General features: G+C 33.2%; 2 protein-coding genes and 1 pseudogene across 3 annotated transcripts; 2 read left to right on the top strand and 1 right to left on the bottom strand.

Moving 5' to 3' along the window:
• Positions 1-1,693: 1,693 nt before the first annotated feature.
• On the top strand, positions 1,694-3,478 carry LOC133692587 (protein NTM1-like 9). Of its 2 annotated transcripts, none has more exons than XM_062113655.1 (5): positions 1,694-1,804; positions 1,930-2,129; positions 2,230-2,498; positions 2,872-3,066; positions 3,156-3,478. In XM_062113655.1, exons 2-5 carry the CDS (start codon positions 1,955-1,957, stop codon positions 3,261-3,263), a joined length of 747 nt encoding a protein of 248 aa, XP_061969639.1. In that variant the 5' UTR covers positions 1,694-1,804; positions 1,930-1,954; the 3' UTR covers positions 3,264-3,478. The 2 variants fall into 2 exon arrangements, with proteins under 2 accessions (XP_061969639.1, XP_061969638.1); XM_062113654.1 differs by having other exon boundaries at positions 1,717-1,832.
• Positions 3,479-3,860: 382 nt separating this feature from the next.
• Positions 3,861-7,409, top strand: LOC133692585 (protein CUP-SHAPED COTYLEDON 3-like). The gene is made up of 8 exons (XM_062113650.1): positions 3,861-4,445; positions 4,594-4,868; positions 5,291-5,428; positions 5,527-5,631; positions 5,730-5,834; positions 5,934-6,158; positions 6,478-6,750; positions 6,842-7,409. Exons 1-8 carry the CDS (start codon positions 4,298-4,300, stop codon positions 7,121-7,123), a joined length of 1,551 nt encoding a protein of 516 aa, XP_061969634.1. The 5' UTR covers positions 3,861-4,297; the 3' UTR covers positions 7,124-7,409.
• A 4,976-nt stretch (positions 7,410-12,385) lies between these two features.
• LOC133691685 (protein ARV 2-like) lies at positions 12,386-15,215 on the bottom strand (annotated as a pseudogene).
• Positions 15,216-16,600: the final 1,385 nt, after the last annotated feature.

The following is a 16,600-nucleotide window of genomic DNA, read 5'->3' as shown; positions in this document are numbered from 1 at the left end:
GATTAATCAAATTTACAGTTATTAAACCCAGACATGACATGCGGGTCGACCTGGTGGCCGGACCGGTCCGAGTTTGTTAAAAGATCAGCCGGTGCAACAACCCGAGAAAACCTGGTCGATCCATAACTCGGACGAGACCCTTTTTTTTATATATATTTTTAGTTAGTTATTAACACTTTCTAAAGTTCACTATATAAATATTAGAAAAATATTTTATTTTTTTAATGTGGGATTTGAAAGTTTTTAGTATATATACTCTATATTTTCAAGAAAAAAATTAGTTTTTTAATGTGGGATTTGAAGTCCTTTCGTAAATATACTTTATATTCACAAGAAAAAAAGTTAAATTTTTAATATGGAATTTGAAGCTCTTTCGTATACATGCTCTATGTTCACAAGAAAAAAAATTATGTTTTTTTAATGGGAGATAAAAAAAACTTTTTACTTTAAATACTTCAACTTAAAATGATAACATAATATCTTTTCAATATGAGATTTGAAACCTTTTAATATATATATTCTATGTTTCTAAGAAAAAAAGTTATTTTTTCAATGTGGGATTTGAAGCCCTTTAGTATATATATTTTATGTTTCCAAGAAAAAAGTTATTTTTCAATGTGGGATTTGAAGTCCTTTAGTATATATACTCTATTTTCACAAGAAAAAGTTGTATTTTTTTAATGTAGGTTTTTAAACATTTTATTATATATACTTTATGTTTCCAAGAAAGAAACTTATTTTTTCAATGTGAGATTTGAAGCCTTTTCGTATATATACTCTATGTTCATAAGAAAAAAGTTATATTTTTTCATTATAAGATAAAAAAACCTTTTGTTTTAAATACTTCAACTTAAAATGATAATATAATATCATTTCAATGTGAAATTTGAAATCTTTTAATATATATACTCCATATTTCAAAGAAAAAAGTTGTTCTTTCAATGTGAGATTTGAAACTCTTTCGTTATATACTCTATGTTCACAAAAAAAATTATATTTTTTCAATGTGGAATAAAAAACATTTTAGTTTAAATATTTCAATTTAAAATGATAACACAATATCTTTTCAATGTATGATTTGAAGCCCTTTAATATATATACTTTATGTTCACAAGAAAGAAATTATTTTTTTAATATGGGATTTGAAGCCCTTTAGTATATATACTCTATATTCATAAGAAAAAAGTTATGTTTTTTTAATGTGAGATAATTGTTTTTTAATTTCATTATTTATAACATGTATATCTTATATTTACATGAATTTTTTCTGAATTGTTTCTTATAAAATATTAAAACTTTAAATAATTTTTTAAAATTTTTCTGAATTGATTTAGATTAATCTAGATTAATCCATAAAACTTGAAACCTAATTTTTTAACCAAGTTTACTCCCTCATCGAGTATGATAATTAAGATTAAATTATGAGTGAACTCATCATATCAGTTCAAGTTGTACTATTATGATTGTGATAATTAACTATTAATGGATATAAAACATATTAGAATTTTAAGCTTATTTTAATAAACTAAAATAGAAAATAGAAAATATTAAAACTAACATCTAACACACTCCAAACAGCTATTAGAAGACACTGTACGGACATACAGGACACGGTTTAACATGGGACCCACTTATCTAAAAGACCAATGACATTGGAATGAAAACTTCTCGGGGAAGTAGATTCTGGGGTTGATGTCTTGAATATAAAAGCACCACTACTCTACTTGTGCCTATATAAAGAACACGCCCCTTCATCCTGCAGAACCACAGTTTCTTGTGCACACCACCAGCTTATTTGCCTCTCGTTAAGTCACTTTCTTCTACAAAATACGGTGTAGTTGCACTGCATCTTATATATACATGTTTATCTTGCAATCTCCTTTGCTTTAGCAATTTAATCTGTTTTGATTTGCCTTCTTTTTTCTTCAGTTGCAAACAACCTGATCAAGCAAGGATGACAAACAGATCTATATCTTTCCCATCATCTCCTGTTGGCTATGTATTTCGTCCGACCGATGAACAATTGGTGAATCATTACCTGAGGTTAAAAATGCATGGCGGCTATGAACAAGAAGTCAGCATAATCGCCGAAGTTAATGTGTGCGATTTTGAGCCTCGGGTACTCCCTGGTACGTGTTCATGTGTCATGTGCAATGTTTTCAATTACTTCCCTGTTTATCTTTGTTTGCAATTGTCGATTAACAAAAACTCATGCTAATGTGCGCGCAGGGCTTTCTACATATCAGTCAAACGATCCAGAGTGTTATTTCTTTTGTCCTCGCAGTTATAAGTACGTAAATAGTCACCGGGCTAATAGGACAACTGCAGCTGGATACTGGAAAGTGACCGGCAAGAATCGTATAATCAAAGCTAAATCTACCAAGAAGCATATTGCTACCAAGAAGACTCTGGTTTTCTACGAGAATCGTGTTCCTAATGGAGTCAAGACCGATTGGATCATGCACGAGTACCATCCAACTTTCAGCTTCCACAACCAGGTACTGTCAAGCTTCACTTAATTTGTTCTATAGTTTTTTCTTCCCTTTTCATTCCAAAAAGGAGAATTGGATTTGAAGGTATAGTAGAAGAGACAGATGAACAGAAATGCATGAGATCAGGCCCATTCATCACGCTTTTGTGTTTATATATATATATATCAGTTATCTATAATGGTCACTGGCTAGACTTGAAATACTCTTTTCCCGTTACAAGGTGATTTTGTTTTAATGATGGTTTTTTTTTCCCCGAGAAGTTTGTTTATAAGAACTCTTTGAAAATTTTAGTATTTGCTGTTCTTTTCTTTTCATTTTTATATTGATATAATAGAATTTTAATTATGGTATCAAAATATGGTTTGGTCACCATGTGTAGAGGGACTTCGTTCTCTGCAAACTGAAGAAACATCCAGATGAGAACATGCCAACATTTGAAGAAAGTGAATCAAGTTCCAATGTTCCTTATGGTCTTGGAAATCAAAATCCAACTGTGCGTAATTATCCCCTGACCTTTGAAGAAGGTGGGCATACTGCCCAGATGGCTTCCAATTTAGCAAACAATAGGCTAGAGGTGGGAAATAGCACGAATTTAACAGGCAGTTTCTTATGGCAAATTATTTCATAATAAGAGAATATCAAGCAATTGTGTTTGTTTTACAGGAAGAGATCAATCAACTCCGAACACAACTGGAATCATTCCGTGGCTTTGATGATGGAGATTTCGGCCTGAATTCTGCCCTGCAGTTTTCACCTGGGAATTATATGTAAACCCTATCCTGCAATAGGTTTTCGATCGTCCATGTCTATCAAACTTTGCTATATATATGTATTAAACCTAGCCTGGAATAACAGAGTTCATATGTACTGGGTGAAGTGTGGTTGATCATAAGCCATAAGAACAACTTGCCTCAAGTTGTTCTTTATGGTGTTTCTCCTTGTTTGTTTTTTCCCAAGAGGAATTGAATGCATTTCAAGTGTGCTCAGCTTTGTTTATGTTTATCGACTGGTAATTATTGATTATTTAGCTGTAGTCAGCGTTTGAAAAGAAGGTTGGTGGGAGCAGGAGGAGGAGGATGGGGGAAGCATGGTGGAAACTCCCGCTTCTATATCTTGTTACCCTCGTAAATGTGACGAAACCTCCTGGAATCACGAAATTAGATTAGAATAATCTCGACACGGTAACGGGGTAATGATAATAACGGTTGTTTTTTTTTTATAAGATTTTTAAAATATTAATTAATCCCTTTTTTAATATAATTACTAATAGATTCCATTAAAAATACCTTCATATCTCTAAACACTAACATATCCATCAAGCATAAAATCAGGCATTCACAATGCGAATTGACAGTGAAAGTCAAATCTCTTATACTACAGAGTATAATATAACTACTGCACCTTGTAATGTCATAGGAAAAGAAGAAAGTAGCAAGAGGGGTTTGGGAAAGTTCTTGGTTCTTACCAGCAAACAAGTAAAATAGCAGCGGGCAACTTCTTCGTCCCAGCTGAACTAGGACCCATGCCATTGACTGGTGGGGTCGCTTTTTCTACAATATGTACGGCATTTCTTCCAACCCCATGGCTTCTCAATAGAATCTCTTAGTCAGTCTCAAGTCAATGCTTTCTTGAAGATCACAACAGAACAACACAAGACACCCTCCTCCTTGTCTCTCAATCCACAACTTATTTTAGGACGAGGAATGAAACTGCCTTCTTGTTAGTAGCCCTGCTTCTTGTTTTATTTGCAACTTTGCTTTATTTCTACGTTCAACTAGCACTTTTAAAACCAGTGATTGTATGTGATGGCGCCGGTGGGATTCAGATTCCATCCAACTGAAGAAGAAATCATCTGTTATTATCTGAAACACAAAATGAACGGCCGTGATTCCCTCGTTGATGATCATATTGGTGAGGTTGATCTTTATCGGCGGGATCCATGGGAATTACCTGGTTAGTACCACAAACATTGCTGATTATTTTTGATGAAGCAGTCATGATTTTACAACTATGCTAAGTTATTCTTGGTAATTAAATCCACACTTTCTCGATAAATCCTAATGTCTCTTTCGTGTGCATCTGTGTGATCATGTGCTTGTAGATTCTGCGAGAAAAAAGTCAGATGATCGAGTGTGGTATTACTTTTGTCGGCTTGATTACAAGCACTCAAATAGTAAACGAGCTAGCAGGGAAACCAAGAATGGATTCTGGAAATCGACCGGCAAGGTTCGTGATATCAAGGCTAAACGCACAAATGAGGTGATTGGTACTAAGAGGACTCTGGTTTTCCATTACAGATGTCCTGATTCTAAAAAAGTGGTCGGGACCAGCTGGGTCATCCACGAATTCCATGCTGAAACTACCACTCCTGACCAGGTATTATATAATACCATATAGTGTACATGGGATCATCACATTTCTTTTCTTGGCATCCTGGGGTTAAGGTTTGACCGTGTTTTATTATTTGGTTGTGTGGAAGAAGTTAGAGTTTTGGTGTTCGATGTCGTGCTTAAATGGCATTGAATTATAACTACATTCCATGTTAATGTTGGACATTGCTCGCGTTAAACTCCAACCAGTTCATCTTGCTCAACATGGGGTGTGTTTTACTACTCTTCATTGCTTTTGAGTCATATGAAAGTGTTTTCAATGTGATTAGAAGAATGCCTGCTACATCTATGCTTGTTTGATGCTTGATTTCTTATTTGTGTTGTTCTATCCTGGAACTGTGTTGATAGACTGCTGCTTGAGTTCTTATTGTTTTCTAGTTCTTTTTTTCTTTTTCTTTTTTTCTGTAGAGGGCTCTTGTTCTTTGCAAGTTAAAGCATAAGGCAGATGACTCGGCTGCTAATTTGCCTGATGATGAAGGCGAGCCTATTCGGGTTATGGGTTCTAATGTTGAAAATAATGCGGTGCTGAATAATAATAACCAAGAGGTGAGATGGAACATTCCCTATTCAAATTTTTATAATATAGTTTTTCATGTGAAGCGTGAGAAGCATATGTGTTTACTTGCCTATGATTCTGAGTCCAGGTAGATGCAGAGCTACTGCAATCTCTCTTTGACAGTCATGAGGTGGGTTTCAATTTTCCTTTCGCACTGCAGGCACAGAACCATGTGCAGAATAATAACCAAGAGGTGAGATGGAGCATTTCCTATTCCAATTTTTACAATATAGTTTTTCATGTGAAGAATGAGTAGCATATGTGTTTACTTGCCTATGATTCTGAGTCCAGGTATATGCAGAGCAACTGCAATCTCTCTTTGACAGTCATGAGGTGGGTTTCAATTTTCCTTTCGCACTGCAGGCACAGAACCATGTGCAGAATAATAACCAAGAGGTGAGATGGAGCATTTCCTATTCCAATTTTTACAATATAGTTTTTCATGTGAAGCATGAGTAGCATATGTGTTTTACTTGCCTATGATTCTGAGTCCAGGTAGATCCAGAGCAACTGCAATCTCTCTTTGACAGTCATGAGGCGGGTTTTGATTTTCCCCTTGCACTGCAGCCACAGAACCTTGTGCAGAATTGCCTTTCTGATGAAGAGGATATAGATTTTGTAGATTCACTCCTAAATGACTACCCACCAGCACCAAGGTCATCAAGTAATGCTTATGTTTTGGAAGCAAGTGGCAGCGAAAGTTATCTTGCCTATGGAGAGGTAATAGAAAATCTCTAATGGCCACTGGAGAATGTTTCCTTCAGTAGCGCCTAGTTCTCTCAATAATTATACAAGAGAATGCTACTGGGAGCATTGAAGCAGTATGTGATTACTCATTATTTCAATGCCACCAAGTACATTCTCTACAGTCATGAAAGATCTTAAGATGAAGTGAGGATTTTTTTATGATTTCTTGCGCAGGTCAACCATTATAAATTTGCTGCATTTATGGGCTGGATGTCATTTGCATTTCATATGCAGTTTAGTTCTGTTGAGGACACTTCGAAATTTAATTCGTCTGTTTGTATCTTCATGGCAGTCTCCAAACTTGTATGGTGGGCACGGTAGTTCAAGAGCATACCAGCGGAAGCAAAGGGCTCATAGTGATGACACCCTCTTGATGGGGCCATCTTCCATGAATTCCACCACTGTAACTAGGCATGAACAGATTAATTTAATTCAATCAGACTTTCCAAGGATCCACAAAGCTCAGCATGCACCCATACCCCACAGCTTCATGGAGCACGAGGGAATTCCTGCTAAAGGAGATCAATTGCGGGGTGGGATTTCAAGCACAGCATCCAAACATAAGGTGAGGATCTTAAATTGGAGGACGAAAAACATGGAAGCGACTTGTGTCTATCTAGTGAATGAAATTAAATTCTTCCGGTATATCTTTGCAGGCCAGAGAAGGTGCAAGGCAAGTTGCTAATATTGATCTGCCTAAGAAGGTTGGCATAGAACCTGTAAAAGAAAGGAAAATAGTTCAGGTTATGAACGCAAAGCCGGCTGTGAAGTCGAGATCAAATGGTTCGGCTGGCAATGAAAGGTGGGGCCGTTTCATTCACCTTGAAACAACTACATCAAGCCATACGTCGACTCCTCCATCTGTTTATCTTGTCAATTTAGTCGTGGGTCTGTTTCTGCTCTCAATCATGCTCATAGAAGTGCTGATTGTTCACTGAGAGAAGCTTCTCTTATAAGGCTATCGTCAAGAGTTTCCAGTATAACAACAACACTTTATTTTTTGCGAGAAAAGGTCAGCAAGAGGAGGACTTGAAATCCCTAAATCTTAATAAACCCTCAACCTGCTGACAGAATGGATTTCTGTTTTTGCTAGCTTGTATATATATTGCCCCTTTCTCATGGCTGCCGGGGCTAGACTGTAGTTACTGTTTGCTGTATAAATTATATTATGTTATAATTATTACAAGAAAACTCTAAACAGCATGGGTTTTTCAACGTAGCAAACTGCGGTGTCTATTGTTTTTTTTTTTTTTTTTTAAATTTCGTCCTCTTCAATTGTGTTAGTAAATTCATGGCTAATTTATCAAAAATATTTAAAGAGAAATAAAATTAAAATAAAAAGGACCAAAATATAAACTGAGGTTTCGAAAATTAAATAAAAATACATTTCAGCTCTCAATACTTTTTAAATAAATATTTTTAACAGAGTTTAATTTTTTAAACTATCATTATTTGTTTTTTAAAAATTATTTAAATATATAAGAATTTCTAAATTTATTATAAAAAACTTTTTACAGCTCCCGGTTATTTTATCTTATCAGACATGAGAACACCGGCGACCACCAGTAAGCTGGGCTAAAAAGAATAAAACAGAATATCAGATTTGGTTTCACAGCATCAACTCAAGGAAATAATGAGACATGACGACCAAAGATGGTATCTGGAAAAAAAAAATAAAAACCTTTCGAGCCATCAAGTTTGCAGCCTCATTGTTAGAACATGTTTCAAACCTGATGCAAATCGTGTTCTTAAAAGATTTAATTTTTTTTGTTAAAATTTAATATGATTTATATATTTTGGATCATTTTGATATGCTGATATCAAAAATAATTTTTTAAAAATAAAAAAAATATTATTAACATGTATTTTGACACAAAAAATTATTTGAAAAGTAATTATTACCACACTGTCAAGCACCCTGATCATCACAAGGTGGACAAATAATAGGGGCTTTTTTTTTTTTTTAAGCATCTAGGGTGGAGTCTACTCAATTTTTTTTTGGAAAAAAATTCAGACCACATATCATGTGATTTTATTTAGATTTTAGTCGCATGGTGACCGAAAATTCAAGGCTTAAAATTTTTAATTTAAAAATTTATTTTTTAATCTATTTTGATTCAAAAGCCTAGAAAACATTCTAGATACCTAATAAACCTATCCATAGCCTAAAAAACCTAAAAAAAAAAAAATCATCCCAAAAACCAAAATCAAACCAAAATTAAGATTCAGGGATTTTAAGTCCAAACTCAAATCTATTTTTTCATAGACTTTAAAGGTAAAAAAACCTAATATGAACTCCCTCGTCAAATGAAACCATTTGACACAAAATATTGACCTTTCAATTGGTGTCAACGATATTTTTTCTCTTTTCAGCGCTAGAATTTGACGATCTCTTTGTCTCCTCTCTCAAACCAGGAACTAAAAACAACAAAAATGAATTTATATACCAAAATTAAATTGAGAAAATATTGAGGTACCAAATATGTATAATTTTTAAAGTACGAGGATTGAATTAAATTTTTTGTGTGAATTTTGAATGTGTTACCTATTTGTGGTGTTTTTTCTACTTTGATGCCATGTTCTTTAATTTTATTTTTAGTCAGTAAATTTGATTCAGTTACCTTTGAATTTAGCCCAAAAGGTTGCAATTGCATAAAAAATATTTAAGTATCAAATTAAAAAAAATATATTAAGAATAGCAGGTCTATAGTGAGAGGGTGCACAGTGTCACCTCAATAATACTCATTCCACACGTTTTAGTCTTTTACTTATAATAATTTCATTTAAAAAAAATCATTAAAATGACTTTATTTTGAAATTTATCAATATGAGACTTTAACATGTAAAATCCCAAATAGTTACAATCACTATAACCTTAAGGGGTTGTTTGACATTGTGTTCCAAATAATATTTTTCTAAATTTTAAAATTTATTTTGTTTAAAATTTTATTAAAATAACTTTATTTTAAAATTTATCAATACGAGACTTTAACATGTAAAATCCTAAATAGTTACAATCACTATAACCTTAAGGGGTTGTTTGACATTGTGTTACAAATAATATTTTTCTAAATTTTAAAATTTATTTTGTTTAAAATAATTTATTTATATTTTTAGATCGTTTTGATGTTTTAATATTAACAATGATTTTTTTAAAATAAAACAAATATTATTTTAATGTATTTTCAAGAAAAAATACATTGAAAAATAACCACAACCACACTCTCAAACACTTTCTAAGTGTCCATTTGACATTGAGGTTGAATATGCTTTTCATCAAAATTTAAATTTTTTTTGCTTCTAATTTTTTTAAAATATTTTTTTTATTTTGATATATTAATGTCAAAAATAAAATTTAAAAAATAAAAAAATATTATTTTAATATATTTCCAAATGAAAAAACTTTAAAAAATAATTTTTATTACATTTTCAAATACCCTATAAAGCAACAAAAAAACATTAAGGTAAAGGAATGAGATTAAGTGATCAATGAAAATTCAATTTTTTTAGCTTAAATTTAATTTTTTTTTTATGATTTTAGATCGTTTTAATGTGTTGATGTCAAAAATAATTTTTTTAAATTAAAAATAATATCATTTTAATGTATTTATAGATAAAAAACAATTTAAAAAATAACCACTATAGACAATTTTTAAGTTATGGTAATTTCAAATTTTCAAATGAAAAAGTATATAAAACGTTTTTGTTAATTACCTTCTGTACTAAATAAATTGAACATGGTTTTTTTTTTCTTGTCAGTTCAGCATTTTTTCCATTTTTTTTCTTGTGTAATCTAATTAAGAAAATTAAATAAATCTGACCACACAAAAAATAAAATATAATAGAAGTCCTTGTTTTGCTTCTTTTTTTTTTCATCAATCGATCTTGTAATTCTTAAAAAACACACTTGGCAGCTTCACAGTTAAAGACCATGGTAATTTGGACCAGGGGGTTTGCTAGGACACGTCACTGGAGTAGGGCTCCAGTTGATTCGATTGTACTCGAAAATGTGGCTTTCCCAAATCCGAATCCAATTTTTGTTAGCCATCTGACCGAGTCATTCTCCGATAGCTTCTCAAGCAAGCTGGGCCCTCTTAGCTACACTTGGGATTCGGATTCCGCCCAGCTGATGAAGAAATCATCAGTTACTTTCTCATGATCTCATCAAACACAAGATGGATGGTTCTGATTCTTCTGTTGGCACTGACATTCCTGAAGCTGATCTTTGCAAGTTTGAGCCTCGGGAATTACCAAGTAAAGTTTAAAGACCCTTGTTTTGTCTAAGAATCTCCAACGTTTTGGTTGTTTCTTAAGCTCTTCTAAATAAGTATAGAAAGAGGGAGATTTTATACTAACTCTTACGTATGATGGACAATATGGACTGGATAGGACTAGATATTACTGGATTTAACATATAATTATATTTTATTGTGTTTGGTGTGTTTTGGATCGGATAATTTGCTTTATTTTGTGATTGCTAGATTGTTTTATTTTGTGATTGCTAGATAAATACGAGTAAAAAATCTATTGATTTTTTTTTATATATATTTCTTTGGTCAAAACGAGGCTGCTATATTTGTTTTTGAATTTGAGTCAACTTGACAAGGTGAATCTTCAAGTCGAGTTTTAAAATTATAATAATTATTATTTTTTTTTTATGTTATTCTTAGTCAGCCCAGGTTGACAATTCCAACCCATGACTTATGCATTGTTCCAGGTTGACTTCTTAGTTGAGTTTTTATATTATAATAATAACTATTTTTATTTTTATGTTGACTCAAGCTAATGATCAACCTGACCCATGACCCGAGTCTAGCCTTGGGTCGTGACCCGAGCTTAGCTCTAGATCGACTTCCAAGTTAAGTTATAAAATATGATAACAACAATTTTTATCTTTATATTGACCTAGATCAATGGTCAACGCGACCTGTGACAAGAGGCTGGTCCCGAATTGATCCTCGAGTCGGGTTTTAAAACTGTAATAATAATCACTTTTATCCCTATGTTAACCCAGGTTAATGGTCCTGGTTCATGACTCGGGCTTTGCCTTAAGTCGACCCTAAAATTGAGTTTTAAAACTATAATAATAATAATTTTTATCCTTACACTGACTGGGGTCAATAGTCAACATGACATGTGACTCGAGCCTGACCACGGATCGACCACCGAGTCAGGTTTTAAACCATGATAATAATCATTTTTATTATCACGTTGACTTGGGTCAATGGTGAACTTGACTCGTGACCCGAGCCTAGCCCACGGTTGACCTTTAAGTCAGGTTTGAAACTATGATAATAACCACTTTTATCTTTACGTTAACCTGGATCAATAGTCAACCTGACCCGTGACCCGGGTCTGAACCTAAGTCTAACCTCGATTCAGGTTTTAAAACTATGATAATAATTATTTTTATCCTGATTTTAACCTGGGTCAATAGTCCCGACTCGCCACTGGCCCCGAGTTGCTCCCGAGTCAAGTTTTAAAATTATAATAATTATTATTTTTATCCTTATATTCACCCGAGTCAATGGTCAACTTGGCCCATGACTCGAGCCTCGTTCCGGTTCAACTCTCGATCAAGTCAGGTTTTAAAATTATGACAATAATCTTTTTTATCCTTGTGTTGACTCGGGCCAATGGTTAACTCAACCCGCGTCCCTGGTCTTGCCCTGGGTCAGCTCCTAATCAAATTTTAAAACTATGATAACAATTATTTTTATCCTTATTGTTAAGCCGAATTAATTAGATTAACTCTTGTGCAGAAAAATAAACAAGCTTATTCCATCCCTTTTAGTGAGATAAATTTATATCTATTTGGAAATGTGGTTGCAGTTGCTTGCTTTTCGTGCTGAAATATATCAAAATAATATTTTTTTACTTGTTAAAAAAACAAAAGGACCAATTGAATTTTCTACTTGTGTATAGGAAGGTCGTTGAGGTGATTAAACGAAATGCAGGTAGCAGGAGTGGTTTCAGTGTATGATTTTTGTTTGTTCTGTGCTCTTTTCTTTCCCTTCTTCGGCCATAGAAATTTAGTATTATGTATAGGTGGCTCACATTCATGCGACTCACTAGCGCATACATTGTTTTGTTCTTGAACTCATGCAGAGGGCTCTCACTGTCTGCAAATTGAAGGAAAAGGGGGGTGGGAATACTGATATTCAGGCCTGTGATGAAGGTGAAACGAGTAGCATAGGAACTGAAACCAACTCAATTACTTTTTTTTTCTTAAATCTTAATTTGAATAGCAAATTGAATTCATTTCAAAGAACCGAAAGAAAGACATGAAAAACTTACAAATGAAATTTCTCCCCAGCTGAAAAAATAGAGATAGAACAGACACTAGAATGAGTGGTCATATTGCTACCGATCTTGCAGTAGAGCGGTAAGATTAACTTTCATGGGAAGGGGTGCCCGGAGCAAGCATATATAGTGGCTTGCAATTTAAACCATTCAGCTCTTTAACAAAATTGGCTCCCTTGAATCACTTGCATTGATGTGGCTGCTATTTCACTGCAATGCTCTTAATCATTAAACGTTCACTGCTTTCTCCCAGGACACTTTGGTGCGTGCATGCTTTATCAGCAGATTCGTCACTCCAATAACTTGGAAGAGCGCCCGCTTTAAAAAGACTCAAGCAGCTTTGAAGGGGTTCCAAGACACAATCACATTTCCAGAATGTTGATTTTTGCAATTTTGGCTATCAAATTTGCACAACTCATGTTCAGCAGTGAACCAAAATTGGCATTTTAACCAATATGGCTAGCGTGTCATGATGTGCTTGAATACGAGGAAGATGAACAAAAATCTCAATGATCTCTGAGTGGATATCTGAGTGACAAGCAACTTAACAGCATGTGCACAGAAGCAGGCCACAATGCATCTATTCATAGCTGATTCACTGATCACTGCTTCATAAAAAGAGCAAAAGTGTGTAAAACTATAATGCTCATTTCAACTTGATCAATAATCCACCAAGAATCTACTAAAAAAAAAAAGGAAAAAAGAAAGAAAAGAAAAGAAAAGAAAAATCAACTAGCAATGTTCTAACATTTGACAGAACAAATCCACACGATAAATGTACTTCACAAAAGCAGGAAAGCGGGCAATATTCAACGAAATATTTGGGAACTTCAGTATTAAGAGCTGAAACAGCAGAAAACTAGAATGAGTAATAAATTTATTAAAGTATATTTCTAAATATCTTATATGTCAATTGGAATGTTTGAACTTTCTGCTAATTGTGCATACAAATACCTGCAGACCTGGATACTCAGCTTTCAGCTAAGGATATTTTCAATATAACAATGACATAAATAAATAAATACTTACAGTTGTTACAGCAACCATATGCTATGTTTGAAGTATTGGCAGTTCACATTTGGGATATATTGCTACATAATTGTCTACATTTTTTGTTTCATACTCAAACATAGGCAACAGATTCACGCCAGGCCATAGAATGTTTTTCTGTAATTAGAAAAAATCAGCATCTACACAATAGTATATGCTGAGACTTCTTTGAGCATCAACACAAGCATGATATAACAATAACAACTAGTATGGTGCTACCATAAAAACTGATGAATAAAGGTTAAGCATACTTGTATAGGACAATAAAGGATTTATCTAACCTTTTAATGCCACTGTGTTGGATGATAAAACAAATAAATCAATGATGAAAATTACAGAAAATGGAAATTCCCAAACCTGAAAAATGAATATTCAGAAAAGTTAGATTAAACCAAACTCAAGCTTATACATTAAACAAGAGCCAATGCTTAGAAGATTATATAAGCTGAAAGTGTAAAAGTTATGTTCAATTTGCTTTTCATTAAGTCACATTAAGAAGCCATACCATTGTGGCAATAAGAAAAACTCTTTAAGTGACTTGAAACTACGACTGCAAGCAAAATGTCTCTGCACCTGCCAACAGCAGCATGATAAATCTCAAAGTTGGTAACAAAAACAACTTTTCTCTATCTTGCCTTATTTTGGCCATTTCTCCTCAATGATCTTAGACATCTGTATCACCCAACTCTCTCATAAAAACTCCCAAACAAATACCTCTAACTTCTTGCAAGTGCAAAATATTGAATTTTATTTTCTGATCAATCCATATAAATAATACTAAGATTCTAGTTTCAAATAGAGGATAGGTGTGTGTATCGTACGTACAACAAGTACTGAATGTTCACACATACCTAAACCTCTGTCACCACGTCTTCATCCATCCCAGTTAATTATTATTCACACATGAAACCAGTTTTTTAGATAATTATACTAGTTTAGAATTAAATCCTCCCCCCCAGGCAATCTCCATTATGAGCTTGAACCAAAACAACAAGGAGCAGCACACATGGCAATTGCTATTAGGGCCTCACACCCGTAATATTGCAAGTCCAAGAAGTTTATTAAAGAAATAAACAGCTTGATACTGAAGCAAACGTTTACCTGGAGATTTGAATCGATGTGTTTAGCAACAGCCTCATTGAAAGAAGAAAAACACAGATAAACATAAAGTTTCCAACAAAGACATCCACGAGTATCTGCAGAAGAAAATACCTCAAAATTGACCCTACGCTGATTGATTACACTGAAGAGAAGATGTCTATACGCTTTTGTCTTGTGCAGAATCAAATCAATCAAAATAATCTTCACCCATCAACAACCCCCCCCCCCCCCCCCAAAAAAAAAAAAAAAAAGCAAGTCAAGAATCAAAAGGGTATAAGAATTTCACCATGAATTCACATTCGATGTACTCGTCTGCAACTGCTTCGCAATTCGCCTGCAACAGGAACATATTTTTTCTCAAAAAAAAAAGGTAAAGTTGGGAAATTTAAAATGGAAAATAAAATTTATAAACGAGTAAGAGAGAGAAAGAGAGAGATTTACACATCTCATGAGTCGAATGTTGCCTGGTGAGTATTGGACGAAAAGAGTTTCTATCGGGAATCCACACTCAACACATCCATGCTCCATCTTTTTTAACTACTCTCTCGCTCGCTGAGTTGCATGCTTTCTGCAACTTTCCCCCCTTTATATATATATATATATATATATATATATATATATATATATATATATATATTCCCCCCTATGTTATATATATTTTGTGTGTGTTCTCTTCCGACCTTTATGTATTTGGGGCATAAGCCCAAATAAAATGGGTCTAATATGGACCTTGAATTTTCTGAAAGCGAACATCTTTCTTATGGATGATTGCATTTTTTTGTGGTTAATGACAAAAAATTATTTCCAAAGTTTTAACCATTGATGATCGTAAGCATATTCCATTCTAAATTTATAATTAATTTTTTGAGCTCGAAAGGAGATACATATGCCTTATTCAAATTTCTAGAGACTCAGTAGCTGAAATTTGATTTTCAAATTCCATGGTTAAAAAAAAAAGAGAGTTATATTCTGTTCGTGTTTTATTACTAAAGCTAAAAAAAAAGTTTAAAAATGATCTTTTTCTCTATTTCTATGGAAAATCAACTTTTTAATATCTTTGCAGAAGAACATTTCTAAAATTAAAACAACAAAAAATAAATTAAGGTTGAAAAGGGAACAAGATTTTTATTATTTGATTTTTGTATCATTATTCTAACGTTCTCAATGCAGTTCTCACCTCACCATCCTTCTGTAATCAAGAGTTTGCATATACAGAGAGAGAGAGAGAGAGGGAGAGAGAGAGGCCCTCCATCTCCTAACTAGAAGAGCCGTACGTTGATGAGTTGTGTCAAGAATTTTGTTAGGCTCTTGGGTCAAGGCTAGAACCGAGCCTAAGATTTTCCCTCAAGACCTTTTTCAAAAGCGTTTCAAATCAATAGCAGACTAATTAATTTTATTATAAACGCCTAGGAATTACAACACTCATGCCATGCAAGCATAATTATACCCTCCATCGACATAGCTAAAAAAGGATTGGAAGTTCGGACAGATTCTTGGTGCCTCGGATCACTCTGTGTCTGTTTCGGGCGTTGTCGGAGTAATTGATGGCTTGAAATTCGAACTACTCTGACCCTGTCGTTTTCTACCTCCAACCTATACTTTTGCTCTTTTTTTTAATACCTTCATGCTAACACTTTTTAATGAACTACATGCTTTTAAGTTTATTACTTTTTTTATTTTTTAAAATTTATTTTTAACATCAACACATTCAAATTATAAAAAAATATTAAAGATTTATAACTTTTAAATAAAAAAAATTTAATTTTTTAAAAATAATATTTTTACCGTAAAAACAAAAGGTTTAACGAAATTAATTTGACAAGAGCAAAACAATAATCATCCCTCTGAAATTAGTGTGGAGAAAAATTAGATAGGATGATAGACTACTGTGAATATTAGGAATTAAATTGGATTTGAAAATTCCAAGATTAAAAAAATTCCTTTTTTATTAAAAATAAAAT

This window comes from Populus nigra, chromosome 4, assembly GCF_951802175.1.
Source record: "Populus nigra chromosome 4, ddPopNigr1.1, whole genome shotgun sequence".
Lineage (NCBI taxonomy): Eukaryota > Viridiplantae > Streptophyta > Magnoliopsida > Malpighiales > Salicaceae > Populus > Populus nigra.
The sequence above is the reverse complement of the archived record's forward strand: the minus strand, read 5'-3'. Positions and strand labels throughout refer to the sequence as shown.